Source organism: Punctularia strigosozonata (assembly GCF_000264995.1).
Source record: "Punctularia strigosozonata HHB-11173 SS5 unplaced genomic scaffold PUNSTscaffold_8, whole genome shotgun sequence".
Lineage (NCBI taxonomy): Eukaryota > Fungi > Basidiomycota > Agaricomycetes > Corticiales > Punctulariaceae > Punctularia > Punctularia strigosozonata.
In genome coordinates this window covers 661,066-684,100 of record NW_006767440.1, presented here as the reverse complement: position 1 = coordinate 684,100, position 23,035 = coordinate 661,066, and the positions used below count along the sequence as shown (strand labels likewise).

Sequence of the window (23,035 nt, the reverse complement as noted above, 5' to 3'; positions counted from 1 at the left end):
ATGTGTCGTCGTCGATTGTCGCTTTTGAATGTCTTTTCTGACGAAAGTTTGCTCTACAACAGTGGCTGCCGCCGCTCTTCGATCAGTCCGGTATCTCTCGAGTCAGCCAAATACTACAACCTTTCGTGATTTCACCCTGGCGCGTGATGTGTTCACGGCGGAAGAACAGAAGGCGCTCCTAGCAGCGTCGTTGCAAAAGCTGGACACGATGGACCCTCCTTCTCTAAGGAGGAAACGCAAGCGATTTATCTCTCTCGCACAACCGCCGGACATTGCAGAGCGTGATATCACGGACATATTCGCGCCCGACATTTACTATCCGTTTGAGGAGGTACATATGCATAGTCCTCAATATTTGCGCTTAATACGGAAATAATACCTACGCTCAGGGTCACTTTGATCGAGTTATTCGACGTTACCGAGAGATGCACGTTTCTTCGTGGCCGGAAGCCGACGCTCTCGGTGTTACCCCTCTGCTCACCCGACTGCGGACGCTTTTCCCGATGTCAGGTGTGTAATATACGACTTTAGGGCTGATGAACTGACAATACGAATATCTACGCGCAGATACGCAGATGCATTTGCTCCATCTAGCCTCTGATGGGGAGATCCTCCCGCATGTGGACAACGTAGAAGCCAGTGGTTCATGGATACTTGGCGTTAGCTTAGGATCAACTAGAACCCTGCGTTTGGAACGTGTGGACGATCCTAGCGATGCTTACCAGGTTGCTTTGCCATCCGGGAGTGTATATCTCCAGGGTCAGTGCATCATCGCTCTAACTCTTTCTAGACGTCTGAATTATCTTACGAGCAGGACCACATGTCCGTTATCGGTATAATCACGCAATCCTACCAATGATATTTGGAGAAGGTACCCGATCCTCCCATGGACAACGCATGAGCATCATGATTAGAGTGAGCCTCGTGTACTGGATTGGCAGATAGGAACTCTTCTGACTCACCTGCTGCCATCCAGGATAAATTATCAACAAATTCCGACCCTCATCTGCACTCCGCTGAATTATAGTCTGTTGCACTACATACCGGGCGACGAAGGTTGGACGATTCGTCACGCCATCGAGATTGGGCGAAGTACTCTACATTTACCGTAGTTCATTCCCCCGTAAGCAATTTCCAAATGTGACTCTGAACGCCACTGGGAACAGCCGAATGAAGCCTTCTGAATAGCGGATGCACCCCAATGCTGACTGTGCGGTGCGCGTATCTTGGTTTCGATATCTATGTCATCGCATTCGACGATGACCAGGATAAGCAACTTACCTGCATTCGATCATTTGCTGAACCAGGCATAACGCGTCGTCACGAGCGATGGAATAGAGTTCGTTCAACTTTCCCATAACAACGTTTGAGGGTTGATCGATACCGTTTCCGAACCGATGGCTGAGAGCCGAGATCCTGCTGCTGGTTAAGGGTCTGACGTTGAGATGACGTTCATAGCCGTACCCCAGGACTTGTCCAGTAGGCATGCTACCTAGCGAAGCAAGGATTTGGCATACGTGGATGCCCTGCAACCTGAGTTCTTGGCTCATTACACGGATGGCCGCAAGTTGAGTCTCATAACAGAGACTGGAAACACAGGAAGCTAGCAGAAGCGGCATCGTCGGTGATGACCTCAAGGTGTTAAGCTGCTGTGATTGCACTCACGGAGGGAATCGTTGTGAGTAGAGTTTATGAGGATGACGATTCGTCCGGTGCCTTTCTGCAGCAGTCCAACGTAATCCCGAGCTGAGCTAAGGGAAACCAGGTGTTCTGTGATCGCCTCGGCCAGGGATCCAGGAGATGTAGATAGAAACGTTGATTCGGGCGGAAATTTATGATCCAACATGTCCGTGCTAATAGCGTATGAGCTCCGACAAGCCAGGAGATTGCAAGAAGCTATGTAACATATAACCTACCGCGGGAGTATGATCAGCGCCAATAGCTGAAGAACGGGCTTATGGTTGTCGCAGTAAGCCCGCACAGTATCACGAGAGAATTGTCTCGTAGCGTCTACACCTGTTCGTGGTCCGAGTGGGATGACTTGACCTGATCCTTTCGTCTTGTGCCTAGACGTGGCCTTTGTGCTATGCCACCGGTGTAACAGCTGAAAGCGGTTGCCAATTCGACAGTGATGAATGGGACGTCATGATTTCAACTCACGGACGATATCCCTGGATATTGAAGCGTGTCCGCATCGTGTGCCGACGCGCTTGTAGCCAAGCCTACATCGCCATCGACGAAGACGGTGTAACCGGCCTTGGCCAGTTTCAATATCACCTCCGAATCGCCTACGGAATGTGAACTAAGTGTTTGTTTGCACTATGACAGTGTTACGTACAAGTCTCGTTGCCCACGACGACAACAGCGGAGCATCTCGGATCAATGTGTCGGTCGTAGCCAGCCAATGTGCAGGCAATTTCGGCCGCGGTCCACGAGCATGTATTGAGGAGTATGCTCCAGAATCGGACGTAATCTAATATCAAACACGCTAACCGGCGGATCCCCATCACAGCTATTTCTGATCCTCGCAGATATTTCATCGAGATATGTCGGTGTACGCGCCGCAAGCCAACATATGCTCCACAAGCTAGTAAACTTGAGTCCTGGCGTATTCTATCGATGCTTGACTGACGTTGCCGTTGATGTCGTGATATCTCATGTATCCAGAGTGCAAGATCCGCCGTAGTCCGGCAGCTACCAGCTCCAGCGGTCAGTGCTCGTGGCTTCCGCCAGAATAGCGAACGATTGATCATGGCCGCGCTCTCAGGGCAAGGTTCCGAAGGCGTCCTAATCAGGGACGAGGCGGGCCACGTGGAAGCCACGCGTTAACCTTTAGCGCTTCAGCCGCTGTTGAACTCGAGCTTGCACTTGCACCACTATCTTCTCATGGCAACTCGAGTGCGCGGAGGACCGCAAACTGTGTTGGAAACTTGATCGCCTCTGCTGGCTGCTACCGTATGGCGCGGCTTGGGTGATCAAATCGCTCTGATAAGATCATGGCGGCTACCTATGCTATTCTCGGGGCGCTCATCCCCAGACAGAGTGAGACTAGCGGAACGGTAACTTCGATCCTGCTTTGCACGCAGGAATAATCTCACTGTGACGTGTTTCTATCTCAGCTGGTAGTCTCAGATGCATGCTGCTATGCCCCCGTCCTACGTTGAACCCATCGAAACCCTCATTTTCACTGTATACTCAGCCTCTATCATCCACGGCGACCGCGTAGAGTGACGTGATGGGCAGTTCCAATAGCGTGTGTGTGGCCTTAAAAGCACCATGGAACACGTTCATGTCGTATACAGGTATACAGAAGGAGATTCGTGCCCAGATGCGACCTTCGCAATGACTTGCACACCAGTGCGTCCGCAGTCGAGTCTTAGTCTCGGAATAGCGTTACCATGACCATATTTGCCCTCACACGATTCGATCCCTCGCTTCCAGATGATTCGAAGTTGAGTCCATCGGCATAGCGCTCACGTACGTGAGGACAGGACAAGTCATTCCATAACAGAGCGCCCATGTTTGCGATATTACCGCTATCGCGGACTTTGTGCGAGTAGACCCCACTTCCTTGGGTTCACGATTCATGGGCCTGAGATTCGCTACCATATCATAAGTATGGGCGTCATCGATAGCGACTGTCCATATCGTAATAGCCTCGAATCTAGCGCTTGACTTTTGGCAAGAACAACTGCCGCCGAGCATTCAAAATTTTGATAGCTTCTTCGTGTCCACAATTTTCGTGTCCACGACTCTCCATCACATGCGAATGGTTCAAAGATCGATGACGTGCACTGTGTTCTATATAGCTACATTAGCTAACCAGCGAAGTCCCGTCCATGTTGACCTCGCTTGGCGCTTGTACAGGGTCAGATGTATGCTACAGAATCCGCACGCGAAAGTCCAACGGGGGTAAAGGAATGCGACACAAACAAACACGAGCTTGAGAACAAAAAATCATCACACTTTGCGAAACCGGACACCTAAGCCTTGCTCAGGCTGGCCGTCCTAGAGCCAACGAGTGAGTTTCTATTGGCAAACGATCAAAAGTGAGGGTACGCACGGGAGGCTCACTAGCGCCGTTTCCCCTTCGACCTGGACCTGTGCAACCTGAGTACCCTGTACAAACGAAAGGTGAGCCTTGCCGAAGCCCCTATCGATGGGGAAGATACGCACGTCGCCTAAGCGAGCAGTTGCGAGAACAACGCCATGCTTGACGGTGCCGGACCCGTCCCAAAAGAAGACCCGCGTCCCCGGCTACAATAGTTCTGTTAGTCTGGCAGATATTCAAGGTGAAAACCGCGCTCACGGGGAAAGCGTTGTCCATCATAGCCGAGATAGGTATTGGGAACAAGGTGGAATGTTTGGGCTCGCGGTCTTAGGTCTGATATATGCACCACTGGAGACGAGAGTAGCGATGAAGAGAGCCTGCGCTGCTATAAATACCGGAGAGCGTACGGCCGAAAGGTTGACGAGTAATGAGTAAATGTTGATCGAAATTGTAATGTGCACAGAGGCCATATCATGAGCGTGGATCTTTGACTTCTTCAGGCTGTTAATAAGTCATCGTTGTGGCGAGGCCCAGTACACCAACGTATAGTGAGGACGTGTTCTCTCCCGTCAAGCCCTCCCGCTCCGCGAAGAGGTGAGATCCACCACTGAGGCGTCCTCAGCGCAGGGGTATAGACAAGCCGACGGCACGTAGGCCAGGTGGAGAGATTCATGAACCTGTGAACGAACATTGTGTCCTCGCACTCCCGAGCAGGGCAGTCCAGAACGAAAGACTCGGAGTATCATGTCGACACGTGCGCACTGGGCGAGGTTGTTGTCCGAGCTACTGGCCGCAGACTGCGATGCCGAGTGCTTGTGAGTATACGTAACAAGCAACGAGCCAGTGGCGGTGGAGTTTGCGAGATGTCCGCGGGGCGCCCCTGCATGTTCATTTCCTCGAACCCGAGACGGTGAATCGAAATCAAGCTCAAGGCGAGGCAGACGAAGGCAGACGCGTCACGCTGATCGTGGGTAACACGACAGCTCAAGCTATGACATCTTGTGTTTCTCTGACTCCCGCTGCACCGATTCTACTCTCGCATAGGATTTAACGCTTATGTCCGTCATCCTAGTGACTGGTAAGATCTTATGCGCCATTTATCTATCTAGATGAACCAATAACGGGACTCAGGCTCTTATGATCACGAAATACGGTTCTGGGAAGCCTGGAGTGGGATCTGCTCCAGAACAATCGCTCGTTCCGGAGAGTCTGGAGTGAGGCCACCCTATTTTACATGATAGGCCGAGCGCTCACATGGTATGGCTATGTTTTCACGAATAGCAAGTGAATCGCCTGGCGATCTCTCCCGAGTGAGTGCTCCTCTGTTGATCCGTCCTACCGGATGCCCATGGGAAACTGCAGCAAGCGGCTACTTGCTGCCGCGATCCATAAGAAGATCAACATCTACGAAATCGCCAGCGCCTCTTCTACACCGGTTGGTACTTCTGTTATGTATCCGCAACCATGCCCGAAACTTCTGTCCCCTAGCTCACTACGTTCGAGGGACATACCGGCAACGTCACCTCGGTATCGTTCCATGCCGAAGGGAAGTGGCTGGTGACCGGAAGCGAAGACGGTACCATAAAGATCTGGGACCTCAGGTTTGTTCCCATACACGCACCGTTCCTCTACGTAAACTTCATACGGGTCGTTAACAGAAGCAACCACCTCCACCGACATTATGACAACGGTGCACCAGGTGGTTGCTCAATGCTTCCATCGAAACGGGATCATCTACTGATACAGGAACCCCAGTGAACGATGTGTGCGTCCATCCGAATCAGGGCGAACTGATATCCTGCGATCAGGCGGGAAGTATCAAGCAATGGGATCTTTCGGACAATATCTGTACCCATGAACTCGTACGTGGGCCCGATGCAATCTGCGCTTCCGCTAGCCTAACACCTTCAAGACGCCGGCCGGGGACATACCTATTAGATCAGTGACCGTCGCGACAGACGGTTCGTGTTTGGTAGCCGGCAATAACAAGGTAGATTTGCGGCTTTGAAAGCAGGGACGCAGATCGTCTGATCTCCTTTCAGGGGAAGTGCTATGTTTGGAGAATCAACGATGAAAGTTCGGGCCTGCCGCGCTTCCAGGCTGTTACCAAATTCCAAGCTCACAACAAATACCTGACTCGCTGTTTGCTCAGCCCCGACATGAAGTGAGTTCCAAACTGTCCACAACGCGGATGCATCCTAATTTGCTCATTCGTTTCCAGGTATCTCGCTACTTGTTCGGCGGACACGACGGTCAAGATATGGTCCATATCAGCATCATTGGACTTTCGATTGGAAAAGGTCCTCCAAGGTCATCAGCGCTGGGTCTGGGACTGTGCCTTCAGCGCTGACTCGGCTTATCTCGTCACGGGTTAGTTTTCCGGGGCTTTCGCGTCGTCATCCTCATTAATCTGTCGATATTCACCAGCCTCATCCGACCATACGGCGCGTCTGTGGGAAATGGCGTCGGGAGAGACAGTGCGACAGTACAACGGACACCATAAAGGTACGTGTTCATCGTGCGATCGCAGATTATTCGCGGGAGTAATATGGACCGCAGCTGCCGTGTGCTGCGCTCTTCATGACGGAGCCGCCTAACATAGGTACATTCTCTCCTTCGTTTTGACCCACTGTGCGATCGCTCGTTGACCCGCCTTGGCCACAGTCTGTTCAGGTTCTCTTGTCTTTATCGTATCATATCGTCGGAGGCTGTTCACCTGTTGCTCCGACGCGCCCCCGAAGAACGTATGTCGCCGCGGATGGGATGCAGTCCATGATTTGCGTATTCGCCTGCTATTGGTCTGCTCTCCTTCCTGCTGTGCTGCCTCCATGTCTCGCAGCTGTCAGCGATCCCATTGGACACGACCTAACCTCGTGTTGTGATTGTCCAGAGCAGTCTGGGCCTCGTTCGAAGCTGGCAGCCACAGATTGACGGCATGGGGCGTTGCACTGCGGCCGAAACGCACGCTGCTCGGATCCGCCACCCAGTGCGGGTGGCGGGAAGTAGGGTAGAGCAGTGCCGCTGAGGATTCGCAAGGACTCGTTGTGTGAGATGCATCTGGTGAGCGTGACTTCCTGATACAACCCTGAATTTTTCCTGGGTATGGACAGCGGACATGAGGCGCTGACCGTCGAGGGCACGCTTCTGCCTCGCGTGACTCTGGAGGAAGTCAGGTCCGACGTGAGATACTTCCTTGAGATAGAGTGTCCTACTCCGGGTCCGACCATTCTGAGGGCTAGGATGCGGCGCCTTAACGCATTTCAAACACCCCATTTGAAGGATGAGGCGTCGGTCAGCTATAGCCAGGGACGCGCAAAATTCGCGCTTCGCGACATGGTTTCAGTACACGTCCATCGGCTTCGTGTGTCCAACCTTGTCTGGCTGAAAGGCGCCGAACCGGGTACATGCTTGCGAAAGCGTAAAGTGACGGATGTATTTGCTTCGCTGTGCTGCTACCTGCGGGCGGCCGCATCTGGCAGGCGAACAGTCTTACTTATTTAGTACGAGGTAAGGTGGCCACATTTCACGGCTATGTTATGTTTCGGAGATGAGATCGCCCGCGGAACAGCAGATCAGACCGTCAATCCGCCATCATCACCAAGCACCATTCACGGTTGATCCATGGCGAGTATCGGCGAGCGGCCCTACGACCCCCTACATTGGTGCTCTTATGACGTCTCTGAGCGTTGCTGAAAATTTACATAAAAACTATTTCATGACAAGACTTCGATCATAATTAAAGCTAGATGGAGAGATCTGTGTTGAACGCTGATAATGACAAGGGCCTGGGCGATGTAGCACTCTATCGTGAAGACGATCTCGACTTGCGCAGAAGATGAGCACCGGCGACCAAGCACTCGAAGTATCAAAAGCGAACCCTGGTTCGGTTAGCGGGTGGGTATGTTCGTGCGGCGCTCGACTGCAAGCTGCTATACGAAGTTGTCTACGGACCTTAAATCTGGCTTACCTGGTAGGAACGAGGTTCGTAGCCTATGAAGGAAGGGGGGTTATTGAGTAAACTAGCGTTACGGTCTCGAACAGCGGGCTTCGATAAACTCTCACCGAAGCCCGTATGAATCCTTTCCCATCTCGTTACTCACACCAACCATGGTGCACTCGGTTGGATATAATGGCGTGAGCTTCCTGTGCTGCGCGACTGAGACCCGCAATGAAAGCCTGCGCGTTGCAAACGAGTCGGGGTCGTTTGTGGCGCTCGATAGGAGCCTGTGTTCTCGCGGCGGACGCCTAATTTTACGCAGCGTGAGTAGGGACCTTGAAATCAACCCGTGGTGCGCACTTCTGATGGGATATAGGTTAATCCGGATTGTGGGCTACCAAAGAAGGGGATTATCCAGACATCGATGCAGCCTCACCGAGGACTATTAGTTTATTTCATTCACAATGAAGGGACCATCTGCAAGTCATCATGAGTTACTTAACCTTGTGCTATGCAGCGCGAGTGAGACCCGCGATTGAAGCCGAGGGCTTGCGAATCAGGGTGTCGTCTGTGGTGTACGTCCGCGCTTGACTATCACATATAATAACCGCGTAGATTGCTCTGAAACCGGAGTCCGCAGCGCACACCCTTATCTGGTGACCTGGTGGGAAGGAAGCCAGCCTGGATCGGGGAGATTATGAAAGAAAGGATTCTTGAGTAAATCAACGTTGCAGCCTCGAACAGCGTGCATCGACGTGGCAACCTCACCGCGCGCGTAGACCGTATCAATCTGGTTTCACTCCACGACACTGGGGCCGCTGGTGGTTTAATGTTGCCAATGGGTCGACATGTACGGCGCCATGGAACCCGCAAGTGCTGCCAGCGCCTTGCAAAGGCCGTCAGTGGCGCAACTACCTCTGACCGCAAATCTAGAACACCCCCAGGTCGCCGTGTCACGCTGGTCATGCCTCGTGACTAGAACCCACGCAAGGGCAGCTCCATGGTTAATCTCCAAGTTGGCGAGGATGCGTCGTTCGTGCAAGAACGGAGGAATATCAGAGGGGCCGCTAGTCGCTCGGTAAGACCATAAAGTACGTCGTCGATTTTGATCCAATAAACCGTCAGGTCGAGGCAAGAATAATGGACGGTGAATTCGAGCATGACTGGAAAGTTGAGGAGCGCGTTGGCGTCTGTCGATCGGACCAGTGACAGTGTTGCAGCTGCGAGGCGATGGAATGCCTTGCAAGTTGTGTGGCGCTGGGACTAACTTCAGAAATTTCGGGTGGGCTCTTGTTCTGCTTACACTGACGACCTTCGCACACGAGCAATACAAACTCCTCTCGCAACAGTGATTAAAAAACCTCGATCCAAACAATGAAACAGCTTGACGTAACGTGCTTGGGATTGTACATACTCTTGAAACACCTCCTGGAGACGCGCCGTACGGTCACGGTGGCCAGGAAGATCAGCTTTGAGATTATTAGTTCATAATGAATATTTCAGCAACGAGTTGCGACGTTGCTTGGTCAGAGTTCAATGCAAGAGCCAGAGGGGTGAACGTGAGCAGCAGGCTATGTTGAATGTTCTGCCAAATTCCCGCACAGAGTTATCTCTCGGCCTCAGGCACTTGATATGCGGGGCCGGCGGGACAGCGGCCAATCGGAGGATGTGCATTGACTCGACTCGACTTCCGGAAGCTCAAAACGACGCCTCCCCATTGGCTGGTCGGCCTTCGGGGACCGGAAGTAGGCGGAGAAGACCGGCCGATAATATATCCTCACATGACGCGGATTCCCGATTGCTCCATACCTCTTGTCCATGTAAAGTTTTGGCTTCGGGTTGACCTTTGACCATCGCCTCCTCCACCTCCTTCATCGTCCGCATCGAGCCCTCCCCGATAGTCATACGCAGTCGTCGTCTATCCTATACTTTGCCATTTGCCAGTAGCATGGCCCCCGCTCGTCTCTGCGACGAAGTACTCCCAGCAGACGCAAATATCCCGCTTGTCCCTGAGATCGCGGAGAGTTCTTTCATCGAGAGCTTCGACGCTGTTCAGCGCGATCCCGAGTCGTGGTCTGGAGCCCTACCCGCCTCACAGGGCCTTTACATCAACGACCTCGAGAAAGATGCGTGCGGCGTAGGCTTTATCTGCCACATTAAGGGACAAGCCAACCACAAAATCGTCTCCGATGCGCGCCAGCTTCTCTGCGCCATGACCCATCGGGGAGCTACGGGCGCTGATAGCAGGGATGGCGATGGGGCGGGAGTTATGACGGCGATCCCGCATGAGCTCTTCAAGCGCGAGGCGGAGAGGGATCTGGGGTGTGCGTTACCTGAGCCCGGAGAGTACGCAGTCGGAAACGTTTTCTTCAAGCCCAGTGACCCAGTCGAGCTGCAAAAACAGCAAGCCATCTTCACACGTCTGGCGAAGGACCTGGGACTGCGTGTGCTTGGCTGGCGCGAGGTTCCCACCGACGGCACGATTCTAGGTCCGGCCGCGAGCAGCAAGGAACCGGTTATCCTGCAGCCATTTATCGTCCTGCGCTCTCACTACGGCGATGGAAGCACCAGCCAAGGCGGGCAATTCGACACCAAGCACTTCGAGCGTCAACTCTACGTATTGAGAAAGCATGCGACTCATACCATGTTTGTCATCCTGTTCTTTCGACTCTATCATCAGCGCGTCTTACTTGTGTGATTTCCCGTTTCAAGTTCGCTTGCCAAAGGTTTCTACGTGTGTTCGCTGTCTTCGAAGAATATCGTCTACAAGGGTCAGCTATCGCCACCGCAAGTCTACAACTACTATCACGATTTGAACCATGTCCTGTATCGCTCGCACTTCACCCTCGTTCATTCGCGATTTTCGACGAATACCTTCCCTTCTTGGGATCGTGCACAGCCCTTCCGTTTGGCCGCCCACAATGGTAAATCCTCGCGCTTCTTGCCGAAGAGGTCTATTCCTGTAATTGATACTGAAACTGATCCACAGGCGAGATCAACACTGTACGCGGAAACAAGAACTGGATGCGCGCTCGTGAAGGCGTTTTGACCTCCTCCCTCTTCGGTGATCAGCTCGATCTCCTGTACCCCATCATCGAGTCTGGCGGCTCCGATTCTGCTGCGTTCGACAACGTCCTCGAGCTGCTCGTTGTCAATGGCGTCCTCACACTGCCGGAGGCTATCATGATGTTGATCCCGGAGGCGTGGCAGGGGAACGAGAGCATGGATTCAGAGAAGAGGGCGTTCTACAACTGGGCGGCGTGCTTGCAGGAGCCGTGGGACGGTCCCGCTCTCTTCGCGTTCAGTGACGGTCGCTATTGCGGCGCAAACCTTGATCGCAATGGCCTCCGGCCTTGTCGTTTTGTGGTCACGAACGAAGATATAATGATCTGCGCGTCCGAAGTCGGCGCCGTCTTCATTTCCCCGGAGAAAGTCGTGCAGAAGGGTCGTCTGAAGCCCGGCCGCATGCTCCTTGTCGACACCCTCGAGGGACGGATCGTTGACGATAAAGAGCTGAAACGCACTACCTCCAAGAAGCAGAACTTCGCGTCGTGGATAGAGAATCAGGTGCTCACGATCCCGAACATCATCAAGCGCGTTCACCGATCCCAACCCATCCAAGTCAAGGTTGACGAGTTCACATTGAGCACGGACCCCAAGCTCCTTGCGTTCGGCTACTCCGTCGAGCAGCTCAATCTGCTCATGCTCCCCATGATCACTGACGGCAAGGAAGCGCTCGGCTCCATGGGCAACGATGCCCCTCTTGCGTGCATGGCGACCCAGCCACGCCTCGTCTACGACTACTTCTGCCAACTGTTCGCGCAAGTGACGAATCCTCCGATTGACCCGATTCGCGAGAACATTGTCATGTCGCTCGAGTCTTACATCGGTCCCGAAGGCAACCTCCTCGAGATGAAGAAGGAGCAGTGTCACCGCATCCTACTCCCCTCTCCCGTGATCTCTCTCGAGGAAATGAACGCCATGAAGAACCTGAAGGCTGCGTACAGCACTTGGCCTTCTCGCGTCATCGACGTCACTTTCCCGAAGGAGCAGGGCCTTCCTGGATACCAGCTTGCCTTGGATCGCGTATGCAGCGAGGCGTCGCAGGCTATTGAAGACGGCGTCAAGGTCATCATTCTTTCTGATCGTGCGATCGGTTCGGATCGTGTCGCCCTTTCTGCCCTCATCGCTTGCGGAGGCGTCCACCACCACCTTGTCACGCAGAAGAAGCGGTCGAAGGTCGCCCTGCTCGTTGAGACTGGAGAAGCTCGCGAAGTGCACCATATGTGCGTTCTTGTTGGCTACGGCGCCGATGCGATCTGCCCGTGGTTGGCGATGGAAGTTATCCATAAGGTGGCTCGTGAGGGATTGTGAGTGGTTTACATGTTTCATCTCGACTATTGCTCACGCCCTTGCCCTAAGATCGAAGAACGGCGAGTCCGCCGACGAGCTGAGCAAGAATTATCGCAAGTCGATCGACGGCGGTATCCTGAAGGTTATGTCCAAGATGGGCATCTCCACGCTACAGTCGTACAAGGGTGCCCAGATCTTCGAGGCTCTCGGCCTGCACACTGAGGTCGTCGACCGGTGCTTCGCTGGCACAGCCACCCGCGTCCAAGGGGCGACTTTCGACCTCCTCGCTATGGATGCGTTCGAAATGCACGAACGCGGCTGGCCCACGCGAGAGACGGTTCTTCCGCCCGGCATGCCAGAATCCGGAGAGTACCACTGGCGCGACGGGGGTGAAGCGCACATCAACGATCCCACTGGCATCGCCAACCTGCAGGACGCCGTGCGAGAGAAGAACCAGACTGCGTACGATGCCTACGCCGCGAACGCGAACGAGCAGACGAAGCGAATCCATCTTCGCGGCCTTCTGGACTTCCGTTTCGAGAACGCCACCCCGATTCCGATCGAGCAGGTCGAGCCGTGGAATGAGATCGTTCGACGCTTCGTTACCGGTGCTATGTCGTACGGCTCCATCTCCATGGAGGCTCATTCTACCCTTGCGATCGCCATGAACCGCCTCGGAGGCAAGTCCAACACCGGTGAAGGAGGAGAAGACGCCGAGCGGTCGAACGTGCTCCCTAACGGTGACACTATGCGCTCCGCTATCAAGCAGGTTGCCTCTGGCCGGTTCGGTGTCACGTCTAACTACCTGTCAGACGCGGACGAGCTTCAAATCAAAATGGCCCAGGGCGCGAAGCCTGGTGAAGGAGGTGAACTTCCTGGACACAAAGTCTCGACGTCGATCGCGCGTACTCGTCACTCCACCGCCGGAGTTGGGCTCATCTCTCCGCCGCCGCATCACGACATCTACTCCATTGAGGACCTCAAGCAGCTCATCTACGACCTGAAGTGTTCCAACCCGCGGTCTCGTGTGTCAGTCAAGCTCGTCTCCGAGGTCGGCGTGGGCATTGTTGCCAGTGGCGTCGCGAAGGCGAAAGCGGATCACATCCTCATTTCTGGCCATGACGGTGGTACCGGCGCGTCACGCTGGACCGGTATCAAGCATGCTGGGCTTCCTTGGGAATTGGGTCTCGCCGAGACGCACCAGACGCTCGTCCTTAACGACCTCCGTGGACGTGTGACCGTACAGACCGATGGCCAAATTCGGACAGGTCGTGATATCGCCATCGCCTGTTTGCTTGGAGCTGAGGAATGGGGCTTCGCCACCACGCCGCTCATCGCGATGGGTTGCATCATGATGAGGAAATGCCATTGTAAGTACGAGTTCTATGCTTGACAGGAAAACCCTGACTGGTTATGATCAGTGAATACTTGCCCGGTCGGAATCGCCACACAGGATCCTCAGCTCCGTGCCAAGTTCGCTGGCCAGCCCGCACAAGTCATCAACTTCTTCTACTACCTTGCCGAGGACCTCCGCAGCCACATGGCGAAGCTCGGATTCCGTACCATCAATGAGATGGTCGGCCGCGCCGATATGTTAAAGGTTAACGAGAAGCTCCGGACGATCAAGACGGCTCATCTCGACCTCTCAGCTATTTTGAAGCCCGCATGGCAGATGCGCCCCGGCGCCGCGACGTACCGTGTTCGCCGCCAGGACCACAAGCTCTACATTCGTCTTGACAACAAATTCATCGATGAAGCCGAGCCTGCGTTGACCAAGGGCTTGCCGGTGCACATCGACTGCGAGGTCACCAACACCGACCGTGCTCTCGGCACCTCTCTGTCGTACCGTGTCTCGAAGCTGTACGGCGAGGACGGTCTTCCGAAGGATACGATTCATATCAATATGATCGGATCTGCGGGCCAGTCGCTGGGTGCCTTCCTTGCCCCTGGTATCACCATCGAACTTGAGGGTGACGCCAACGACTACGTTGGCAAGGGCTTATCCGGTGGCCGCCTTGTCATCTATCCTCCTAAGCAATCTACGTTCAAGGCCGAGGAAAACATCATCATTGGCAACGTCTGCTTGTATGGTGCAACCTCCGGCGAAGCCTTCATCCGTGGAGTCGCTGCGGAACGTTTCGCTGTCCGCAACTCCGGCGCGAACGCGGTTGTCGAGGGTACGGGTGACCATGGCTGCGAGTATATGACGGGCGGTCGTGTAGTCGTCCTTGGAACAACTGGGCGGAACTTCGCGGCCGGTATGAGCGGTGGAATCGCCTACGTTCTCGACATGGCGCATACCTTCCCCTCAAAGGTGAACATGGAGATGGTCGAGCTGGGAAAGGTGACCGACCCGAAGGAGATTGCGGAACTTCGTGGTCTTATCGAAGACCACCGTCATTACACTGGCTCCGAGGTAGCAAACCGCGTTCTGCAGGACTTCCACCACCTCGTCGCTATGTTCGTTCGCGTGATGCCCCTTGATTACAAGCGGGTGCTAGAGGAGCAGGCAGCAAAGATCAAGGAGGAGAAGATGAGGAGGAGCGGCGTCGATCTCGTCCCATCTCGTACTCAGAGCCAGGTCAACCTTGCATCCGAGGAAATGTTGGAGGTGCTGACGCCCAAGGAACCTCTCTCGAGAACCATCTCTGCCGCTTCCGTGCGCCCTCCTCTTGGTCGCCATGAACCATCCGTCGGTGACTTGGAGGATTCTCTAGTGGACGACTCCACGGCCAAGTCGCGGCAGCACAAGCTTGACAAGACTCGCGGATTCATGAAGTACAAACGCCTTGGCGAGGCGTACCGGCCTCCTCGCAAGCGTGTCAAGGACTGGAAGGAGCTCTCCACACGTCTCACCGAGACGGAACTGAAGTACCAGTCGGCGCGGTGCATGGACTGTGGTGTGCCGTTCTGTCAGTCCGATACTGGATGCCCGATTTCGAACATCATCCCCAAGTGGAATGATCTCGTGTTCAAGGGCCAGTGGCATGATGCGCTCAATAGATTGCTCATGACGAACAATTTCCCTGAGTTCACCGGTCGTGTCTGCCCTGCTCCCTGCGAGGGTGCCTGCGTGCTGGGTATCAACGAGCAGCCGGTCGGCATCAAGAGCATTGAATGCGCCATCATCGACAAGGTGTGTCCCACGATCCCTATGCGCATACACGCTCTCATCGTACCTTGTCTATCTAGGGCTTCGAAATGGGTTGGATGCAGCCGAACCCGCCCAAGACGAGGACTGGAAAGAAAGTTGCCATCATCGGCTCCGGACCGTCTGGTCTCGCCGCAGCTGACCAGCTGAACAAGGCTGGTCACTGGGTGACTGTCTTTGATCGCAACGACCGTATGGGCGGTCTTCTCATGTACGGCATCCCCAAGTAAGTGTTTCACGGTCTTTCGCCTCTGGTACGCATTCTGACGTACATTGTTATTCAGCATGAAGCTTGACAAAGAGAAGGTCGTTCAACGTCGTATTGACCTCATGGCTGCTGAGGGAGTCGTACGTCGCTCACCCGTTGCTCCTGTTGCATCCTTCTCACGTTACAACAGAACTTCGTTCCCAACACCCATGTGGGCAAGGACGTCAGCGTTGAGGATATCCGTGCTGAACACGACGCCGTCATCATCTGCACGGGCGCAACATGGCCGCGCGACCTCAAGATCCCGGGTCGCGATGCAGATGGCATCCACTTCGCCATGGAGTATCTGCAGCTCAACACGAAGTCGCTGCTGGATTCGCAGCACGAGGATGGGCAATACATCGACGCGCGGGGCAAGGATGTCATCGTTATTGGCGGTGGTGACACGGGTAACGACTGTATCGGGACCGCGATGCGGCACGGTGCGAAGTCGGTGACCAACTTCGAGCTGCTGCCGAAGCCGCCGGCGTCGCGCGGGCGTGACAACCCATGGCCGCAGTGGCCGCGCATCTTCCGCACCGACTATGGCCACACCGAGGTCGCGGCACACTTCGGGAATGATCCTCGCGAATTCTGCATCTCGACGAAGGACTTTGTCGTTGACGAAGACGGCAAACTCGCGGGCCTCAACACCGTGCGCGTCGAATGGACGAAGGATTCGGGCGGGCGGTGGAAGATGGAGGAGGTGCCCGGCTCGGAGAAGTTCTATCCTGCTCAGCTCGTATTCCTTGCGCTTGGTTTCTTAGGCCCAGAGAACGAGGTAATCAAGGGTCTTGGCATCGAGCAGGATGCCAGGAGCAACATCAAGACTCCGCACAAGGTCCGTCCGCGAGCACATCCTTCGTTTCGACCTATGAACTGACATTTTCCCCCAGAAATACTCGACCAATGTTGACGGCGTGTTCGCCGCGGGCGACTGCCGCCGCGGCCAATCCTTGATCGTGTGGGGTATCCAGGAGGGTCGCGCCGCCGCCGCCGAGGTCGACTCGTGGCTCATGGGCTCGAACACCCGTTTGCCCGCCGCCGGAGGTATCAAGACGAGGGTACGTTATCAGATAATCCACCTTTCTAATAGGACCTTCACTAACGTCGTTCGTCAGGTTTTCCTCCCTCCGCCGACCAACCTTACGAACCTCAATGGGAACGGGCTGAGTCCCGAGAAGACGATCACCGTGACAGCATAAAGCGGCCCTGGGGTAATGGACACTGTTTACTAGTAGGGATATACTATGGGGCCTTTGCGCAGGGCTGGTTGGATGACTATCACGATTATATATCCGATTCAACATTTACGACATGCAATCCATACAATGTAGCTATGGCCTGTGTTCACTGTATCTCTTCTCAATCTTAAATATCAATATACCATACATGGTGGGTCGACACGGATAGCATGAAGCAACAGCGTGGAAGTGCAGTTGGATGAGCTTCTTGGCCATTGGTCGTTGTGATGCACGTTGTGGGAGGATAAGACACGTACAATACGCTAAGGCCTTCACGATTTTCAGGTGGCGATGGCGATGGCGAAGAAGGGTCGCTTGGTGAATTGAAAGGCGAGTTGTCGCGACGACGTGGTTCGTGCTCCAGGGCGTCGCGGGGACGACGACGGCGGTGTCCGCCGTCCCGTGCACCAAGATCGCGGGTTGTAACCTCGCGTGCGTACAGTGGCGGGAACAGCACATGGTCATGTTCTTCTAGCACGTCGGCTCGCGCTTCAAAGAGGAAGTGCGCCGAGATTCGCACTTGATACTGGCTGGCAAAGTAGTCCGGGATGTCGCCCTCGTGCATCCCGCGCAACTTGAGCACACCTAGCGTCCATCGGCGCGGTCTAGCGCCGGGACGCACTGGCGAACCAACCGACGGTGGTGGAGAAGCTCCCCGAGCTGGGGGATTAACGCGCGGAAGCCGTGAAAAAGCGGGGGTCGTGGGGTGCGGGCGCATATAGGATTGGTCGAGCACATCATAGAGACCGATTTCGGTTTGGGCAAGGCGTGCAATCTCGACGACGCTACATGCGGAGCCGTTGGAAAGGAGGGTGGCGCCGAAGGATCTGAGACCCGTCGGGCGGAAGGCCTTGGAGGCGAGGAAGGACGAGAGAATGCGAATGTTGGCGAGCTCATCGTATCCGGCACAGGCCACCACCGGAGGCGGTAGTCTGCGAAGAAGAAGATCCATCGGCGCGCGCGGGCGGCATCTGTGCGAACGCGTTAGCCCACGCGTTCTGCGGCCTCAAGTGGAGGGGACTAGAACTCGCCAGGAAGCCACGCGGGACCATGTCGTCTAGAAGGGATGTTGAAAGGTGCTCTGGATTGACCGGCATGTTCAAAGCGTAGTCAGATAACCGGTGATGATTGGATGTCCTTGGCCCTATCGTCGGTTTCGTGAACACGTCGTTGTATGGATCCTGATCTTGTGCACAGAGGCAGATCCTGAGCTAACATCAATATAGTGCTTGGAAGGTTGGTGGTTCAACTGGACGGATACAACAACAACCCCTCTTGGTTGCATCTTCAGCGATCCCAACTTCCAAGGTGTCCTCACGATTGCGAACATCTTGCTGGACGCGTATAATGGGGTGAGACCACCTGTATGGGTCTAGCCGTAGCAAATGGAATAGAAGCGAGCCTGAAGGATGAACGTGAGCTACGGCAAGGTGGCCATGGATAGAGCGCTGAACGCACCTAAAGACATCGACAAGGCCTTATCGTCATCTGATGTTCCGAAAATTGAACCTGAGACGAGAGAACCTGCTCGACAAGGTCATTCCGGCAGTAACGAATAGATAAGGTGGGAGTTGTGCAGTCGCAAGAAGGCAATCAAGGAGTTACAACGGCAGCACGGAGGCACGAGTGGCGCCACCGCATTCATTCCGCACGGGCGCTAATCTGCGTCGACGTGAATGAGAACGTTGCATGCCGTTGTTCTTGACCGCAACGGATTACGAACCTCAGGCCTCACAGAGCCTTGCTATCTTGACACACGCACGACTCCCGCTGCAATGAAAAGTTCGGGCTGGCCTGATATTCACGATTGCAAGATCTTTCCCTTCGACCATCGTTCTCGGACACGCTGGTTGGGATGTTCGGCTCTTGCAAGCGGGAAAGCGTCAAGCTTCATTCCCGAACCTGTCGGTACAATTTTAGATGATAAGTAGTCTGATCTTCGATCCCGCATTAGGTGGGACAACACGCGGTGCATGTCCGTTATATATTGAACCTTGCTGCTCCAATATTAGGCCTGGGACCTCATGTCCTGCGTGCTTGCTTCAAGAGAACCGACCCATATCCCCTCCTGAGCCAGAGTGCGCAGGTTGGATGGACCCCTTCCTCGCGTCTCTTCCTCTCACCGATACCTTCACTCCATTGCGCCGCTGAGCCATGCCTACCGCTAACGACGACACGGCTTCGACCGCGCCTTTGATCTCACCGTCGGATGAGAGCATTGCCAGTGCAAATTCTGAGGCGGACTCGGATGTTGACGCACAGGATCCTGCGTCGTCCGGACCCGATCCGGCTCGTCAGGGACCGGACAAAGCAAAACAGCATCAAACTCCCAAGGCTTCGGTGACCTGCACCTGTAAACGCGATGCTCGGAACCTCGTCGTGTGCATCGACGGGACCGCCAATCAATTCAGTGACAAGGTCAGCCGCTATGTTTCGCTTCGCGCCAATGCTTAGTCGTCTTTCGCAGAACACCAACGTTGTCGAGCTTTACAGTCGCTTGATCAAAAACGATACCCAGCTAACGTACTACAACAGCGGGATTGGAACATATGCGAGGGAAAACAGGTTGTCCTTACAGTATTGGATGCAGGCTTTGGATCATACCATCGACATGGCAATCGCATGGTGAACACCTATAGCCACCTGTTCCAGACTCTCTACTGACGCTCCTTTGACACAGGAACTTCAAGAAGATCGTCCTCGATGCCTACCAATGGCTGTCGGAGAATTATAGACCTGGGGATCGGATCTTCCTTTTCGGTCCGTCGCCTAACTCGACGTCTTCAGCGCCGTCCTCACCAGTTTCTGCAGGCTTTTCGCGAGGCGCGTATCAAGTGCGCGTCATTGCAGCAATGATAGAAAGGGTGCGTCTCTCCGGTGCATGGGCTCAGTACGTTCTGCTGATGGCTGCGGCCCTGCAATCCAGGTCGGTCTGCTCCATAAGGGAAATAACGGGCAGATAAAATTGTGAGTGCGCGGCTCCATTCACAATCAGTCTGTTCAACGAATCACAGCGCATACGCACTCTATATGGCTGCATTGGCGAGCCAGGAGAAAGCAGTCAAATCATCGGATGAGGTTCGTGCACCGAAGAACGACGAAGACGTTGGCGTCTCCGGAAACCAAGAAAATGCGACATTGAAGGGAGAGGCTTGGCTGCGAAGCAAGCTGTGGTGGCTTTTCCGCTCTCGACGCGACACGACGACACAGCAGCGAGAAGAACCGGAGGTCGCGCAGGCGCCGAAGCCGATCACATCAGAGGAACGCCGCAAACGGAAGACTGACCCGTTGGAGTTGAGCAAGCGCTTCAAAAGCACGCTTTCCCAGAAAGATGTCAAGGTCCATTTCGTTGGAGCATGGTGAGCCCCCACCGTGTCGCTTTCCTATTATCTGTATGGTAATCTTGTTACTAGGGATACCGTTTCGTCAATCGGGGTCGCCCGGGCGCCGAGCCTTCCGGAGACGACGACGGGGATGAAGCACGTATGCGTATTCCGGCACGCACTCGCCCTTGACGAGGTCCGGGTCAAGTTCTTGCCCGAGTACGCGAACGCGGGTGTTGGTCCGACTCCGAATAGCCATACCGAGAACGTTAAAGAAGTCTGGTTCTCCGGCTCTCATTCCGACATGTAAGTCGGTTCGGAGGTACGATCGTCCTGACGATACTGAACGGATGATTAGTGGCGGTGGAAGCGATCTTAATCTCGATCTTGACAAGTTTGGCCCGGCCTTGCGCTGGATGTCTTACGAAGCGCTCAGGGAAGGACTTCTGATGATAGACTTTCAAGGCAATTGGCAGCAGCTTAAGCCTACCAGTTCTATGAGATGGTATTGGAAAATCCTCGAGAGTCTTCCCTTCAAGCGACTATCCTACGACCCGCACAAAGATAAAGAGCATGCACTATACACGTGAGTAGCTAACAAGATTCTCGCCGCCGATTTGCTCAACAGAACGGCTGTGCTCATACAGCCCCCACCTGTCGTCTCCCCGCCAGATCATGCATGGCCAACGGATCCACGAATCGGTTCTCAATTCTCCATCGCAACGGGAGATCGTCTATGGATCATTCGTCGGACCTCTGTTGCGATCTGAAACTCTCAAGTTGATGAAATTGGAACGCTCAGCGCTGAAACGCAGGGCATGTATTCCTGATGGACTCACCTGGGAAGAGGTTGTCGCCGACAGCAAATGGATTGAGCGTGATCCATATCAATCGGCTAATCGAATTGTGGATGGCATACTGAATGCCGAGCTATCGGACGCTGATTGCCATGTACTCAGAACACTGTCGTCATCAGGTGAGCCGTTCATCCGTCTTCGTGAGAGAATGAATCTCATCGTTGCGCAGACGTCGGCCGGAGGTCGATGACCGATTACGCTGATGCGCCGAAGCTCTTCGACGCACTCTTGGCAGTCAAGTCCAAGACCACCACAGGATCTATGACGGAACAGCAAGAGACGCAGATCATTGGACTCCTGATAGTCCTTGACGCATTTCCAGATTTATATAGGCACAATCAGATGGATAACGGAGAGCAGTATTGGATGCGCGAAGCCGCCGAGCGCCTGTCCAAGAAGCCCCTGCAACAATCAGGTTCTCTTTGGCATGCTTGGGAGGAGCTCTTGCGATTGTTCCGTGCTCGAACTAAGAAGGCTCTGGACCACATGATGCGCGAACGATGGCTTCAAAATTGGCAACGAGACGTGCTGTGTTCTATCGTGGAAACGAGTCAGTCGACAGCGCACATCTGGTCGATCAAACTAATTCCCGATAGACTTTGGCAGAAGCACCCTTGCAGCCGTCTCCGATACATCCAAGCTGCTGAAACTGCTCAAGGCTGTCCAGCGTGATCAGGGCAGGTTCATTCGTGCAGAGAGAATCACGGATTTGTTGACTCTTTTGGGTTCCTGGCCATCCTTGCCTCGAGCGACCGAGCGATACTGGGAGACGAATCTGGCAAAATTACTTCCCATAGTCCAATGGCATCGGCCTGGGGTCCACCTAGCCATTGATCAGATCATTAGCCCGCTCTGGGACAGAGCTCCAAAGATCGTGGAAGATCTGGTTAACAGGCAGCTTTCAGCGAAAGAGCGCAGCGTCCTTGACGCGCTATTATACACTGGTGAGCAACGACTTCTTTCAACCTGGTTCCGTCAAGCTGATCCTCACCTTCCGTAAGAGTCCGGCAGGCAGTCGATCGCAAGTTGTGACCAAGTTCCGCAATTCCCCGACAAGCTGAAGCTCGTGCTGAACGACGATGCCATGGAATCGGATCTGCGGAGGAGCCGCATCACGGACCTGGTGGTGGCTTTTTGCGCAGCAAGCTCGTTCTCCCCGTCAGAGGCCTTGCCTGAACGTCTGTTCATCGCGGCCTTGTCACACGTCGATGCAGCAAGACTGGCGTTTACCAAGACCAAGGATCAAATCATGCAAGGTTTGTGTGATACGGCCGGCAACGTTGTAGTGGCGCTCGTAGAAGCCGGGTTATCGAAGACAGATCGCGCCGTCCTGACTGGATTACTAGCATCAGGTCAGTCAGCTTCCAATGCGCGTCGAATAAGGTGAATGCTGAATGTGTGCAGACTTCGGCAAGCTAAAAAGAAGCACGGTGGTGATCGTATCTAGGCTGCTCGAATCTCTTGAAGGGCAACCAGGCGGCAACGTCAATCTCGAACGGGAGCTGCGGCAGGCACGCGTGACCGGTATAATACTGCTTCTTGGCACGTTCTCCTCGTTACCGATAGGCGCCAGACAATACCGGGAACGTATTTTGAAGGAACTGCTGTCCTGTGTCGATCAGGAACAATCAGGAACTCGCGAGGCTGTGGATCGAATAATGAAGATATTCGTTGGCAGTAAGTATCGCTACGCGATGTTCACTTGTTGTATTCCTCAAATGGGTTTATGTAGGACTGCAGAAAGTGATCAGGGCTAGTGACATGTTCCGGCCGGTTGTTTCCGTTTCCTTCTCTCCCAATGGTGCACGCATTGCCTCTGCGGGCCACGCACTCGACGGAATCCGTATATGGAACGCGGAGACCGGAAAGGAA

General features: G+C 54.3%; 6 protein-coding genes across 6 annotated transcripts; 4 read left to right on the top strand and 2 right to left on the bottom strand.

Annotated features, from left to right (window-relative positions):
• Positions 1–28: 28 nt before the first annotated feature.
• Positions 29–957, top strand: PUNSTDRAFT_114229 (uncharacterized protein; the record flags this gene model as incomplete). The annotated part of the gene is made up of 5 exons (XM_007384801.1): positions 29–331; positions 390–510; positions 568–759; positions 815–915; positions 946–957. 5 exons carry the CDS (start codon positions 29–31, stop codon positions 955–957), a joined length of 729 nt encoding a protein of 242 aa, XP_007384863.1.
• A 156-nt stretch (positions 958–1,113) lies between these two features.
• PUNSTDRAFT_114228 (uncharacterized protein) lies at positions 1,114–2,540 on the bottom strand (the record flags this gene model as incomplete). Its single annotated transcript, XM_007384800.1, has 7 exons — positions 1,114–1,225; positions 1,282–1,416; positions 1,465–1,603; positions 1,666–1,853; positions 1,917–2,104; positions 2,161–2,288; positions 2,339–2,540. The coding sequence occupies 7 exons, from the start codon at positions 2,538–2,540 to the stop codon at positions 1,114–1,116; spliced, it is 1,092 nt and encodes a 363-aa protein (XP_007384862.1).
• A 1,443-nt stretch (positions 2,541–3,983) lies between these two features.
• PUNSTDRAFT_135281 (uncharacterized protein) lies at positions 3,984–4,327 on the bottom strand (the record flags this gene model as incomplete). The annotated part of the gene is made up of 4 exons (XM_007384799.1): positions 3,984–4,008; positions 4,064–4,119; positions 4,177–4,257; positions 4,310–4,327. The coding sequence occupies 4 exons, from the start codon at positions 4,325–4,327 to the stop codon at positions 3,984–3,986; spliced, it is 180 nt and encodes a 59-aa protein (XP_007384861.1).
• A 748-nt stretch (positions 4,328–5,075) lies between these two features.
• PUNSTDRAFT_103858 (WD40 repeat-like protein) lies at positions 5,076–6,841 on the top strand. The gene is made up of 13 exons (XM_007384798.1): positions 5,076–5,129; positions 5,183–5,265; positions 5,333–5,361; positions 5,414–5,486; positions 5,540–5,652; positions 5,710–5,750; positions 5,807–5,913; positions 5,964–6,041; positions 6,094–6,215; positions 6,273–6,421; positions 6,479–6,556; positions 6,611–6,653; positions 6,716–6,841. Exons 1-12 carry the CDS (start codon positions 5,108–5,110, stop codon positions 6,646–6,648), a joined length of 933 nt encoding a protein of 310 aa, XP_007384860.1. The 5' UTR covers positions 5,076–5,107; the 3' UTR covers positions 6,649–6,653; positions 6,716–6,841.
• A 3,043-nt stretch (positions 6,842–9,884) lies between these two features.
• PUNSTDRAFT_144302 (NADPH-dependent glutamate synthase) lies at positions 9,885–18,502 on the top strand. The gene is made up of 12 exons (XM_007384797.1): positions 9,885–10,634; positions 10,701–10,912; positions 10,978–12,358; positions 12,411–13,711; positions 13,763–15,477; positions 15,534–15,718; positions 15,777–15,840; positions 15,891–16,580; positions 16,636–16,803; positions 16,861–17,954; positions 18,015–18,385; positions 18,442–18,502. Exons 1-10 carry the CDS (start codon positions 9,937–9,939, stop codon positions 16,942–16,944), a joined length of 6,498 nt encoding a protein of 2,165 aa, XP_007384859.1. The 5' UTR covers positions 9,885–9,936; the 3' UTR covers positions 16,945–17,954; positions 18,015–18,385; positions 18,442–18,502.
• An 806-nt stretch (positions 18,503–19,308) lies between these two features.
• PUNSTDRAFT_34256 (uncharacterized protein) lies at positions 19,309–21,014 on the top strand (the record flags this gene model as incomplete). Its single annotated transcript, XM_007384796.1, has 10 exons — positions 19,309–19,401; positions 19,451–19,608; positions 19,664–19,743; positions 19,795–19,847; positions 19,910–19,950; positions 19,998–20,043; positions 20,263–20,342; positions 20,397–20,612; positions 20,677–20,892; positions 20,954–21,014. Coding segments are annotated over 10 exons (1,044 nt in total), but the record flags the coding sequence as incomplete, so codon positions are not given.
• Positions 21,015–23,035: the final 2,021 nt, after the last annotated feature.

Bases quoted from the DNA above. Each gene is read 5' to 3' on its own strand.
- PUNSTDRAFT_103858 (XM_007384798.1), top strand. From the start codon at position 5,108: ATGTCCGTCATCCTAGTGACTG. The intron at 5,130-5,182 runs GTAAGATCTTAT...AACGGGACTCAG, and splicing joins GTCCGTCATCCTAGTGACTG to GCTCTTATGATCACGAAATA. The intron at 6,042-6,093 runs GTAGATTTGCGG...ATCTCCTTTCAG, and splicing joins TGGTAGCCGGCAATAACAAG to GGGAAGTGCTATGTTTGGAG.
- PUNSTDRAFT_144302 (XM_007384797.1), top strand. From the start codon at position 9,937: ATGGCCCCCGCTCGTCTCTGCGACGAAGTACTCCCAGCAGACGCAAAT. The intron at 12,359-12,410 runs GTGAGTGGTTTA...CCTTGCCCTAAG, and splicing joins AAGGTGGCTCGTGAGGGATT to ATCGAAGAACGGCGAGTCCG. The intron at 13,712-13,762 runs GTAAGTACGAGT...GGTTATGATCAG, and splicing joins CATGATGAGGAAATGCCATT to TGAATACTTGCCCGGTCGGA.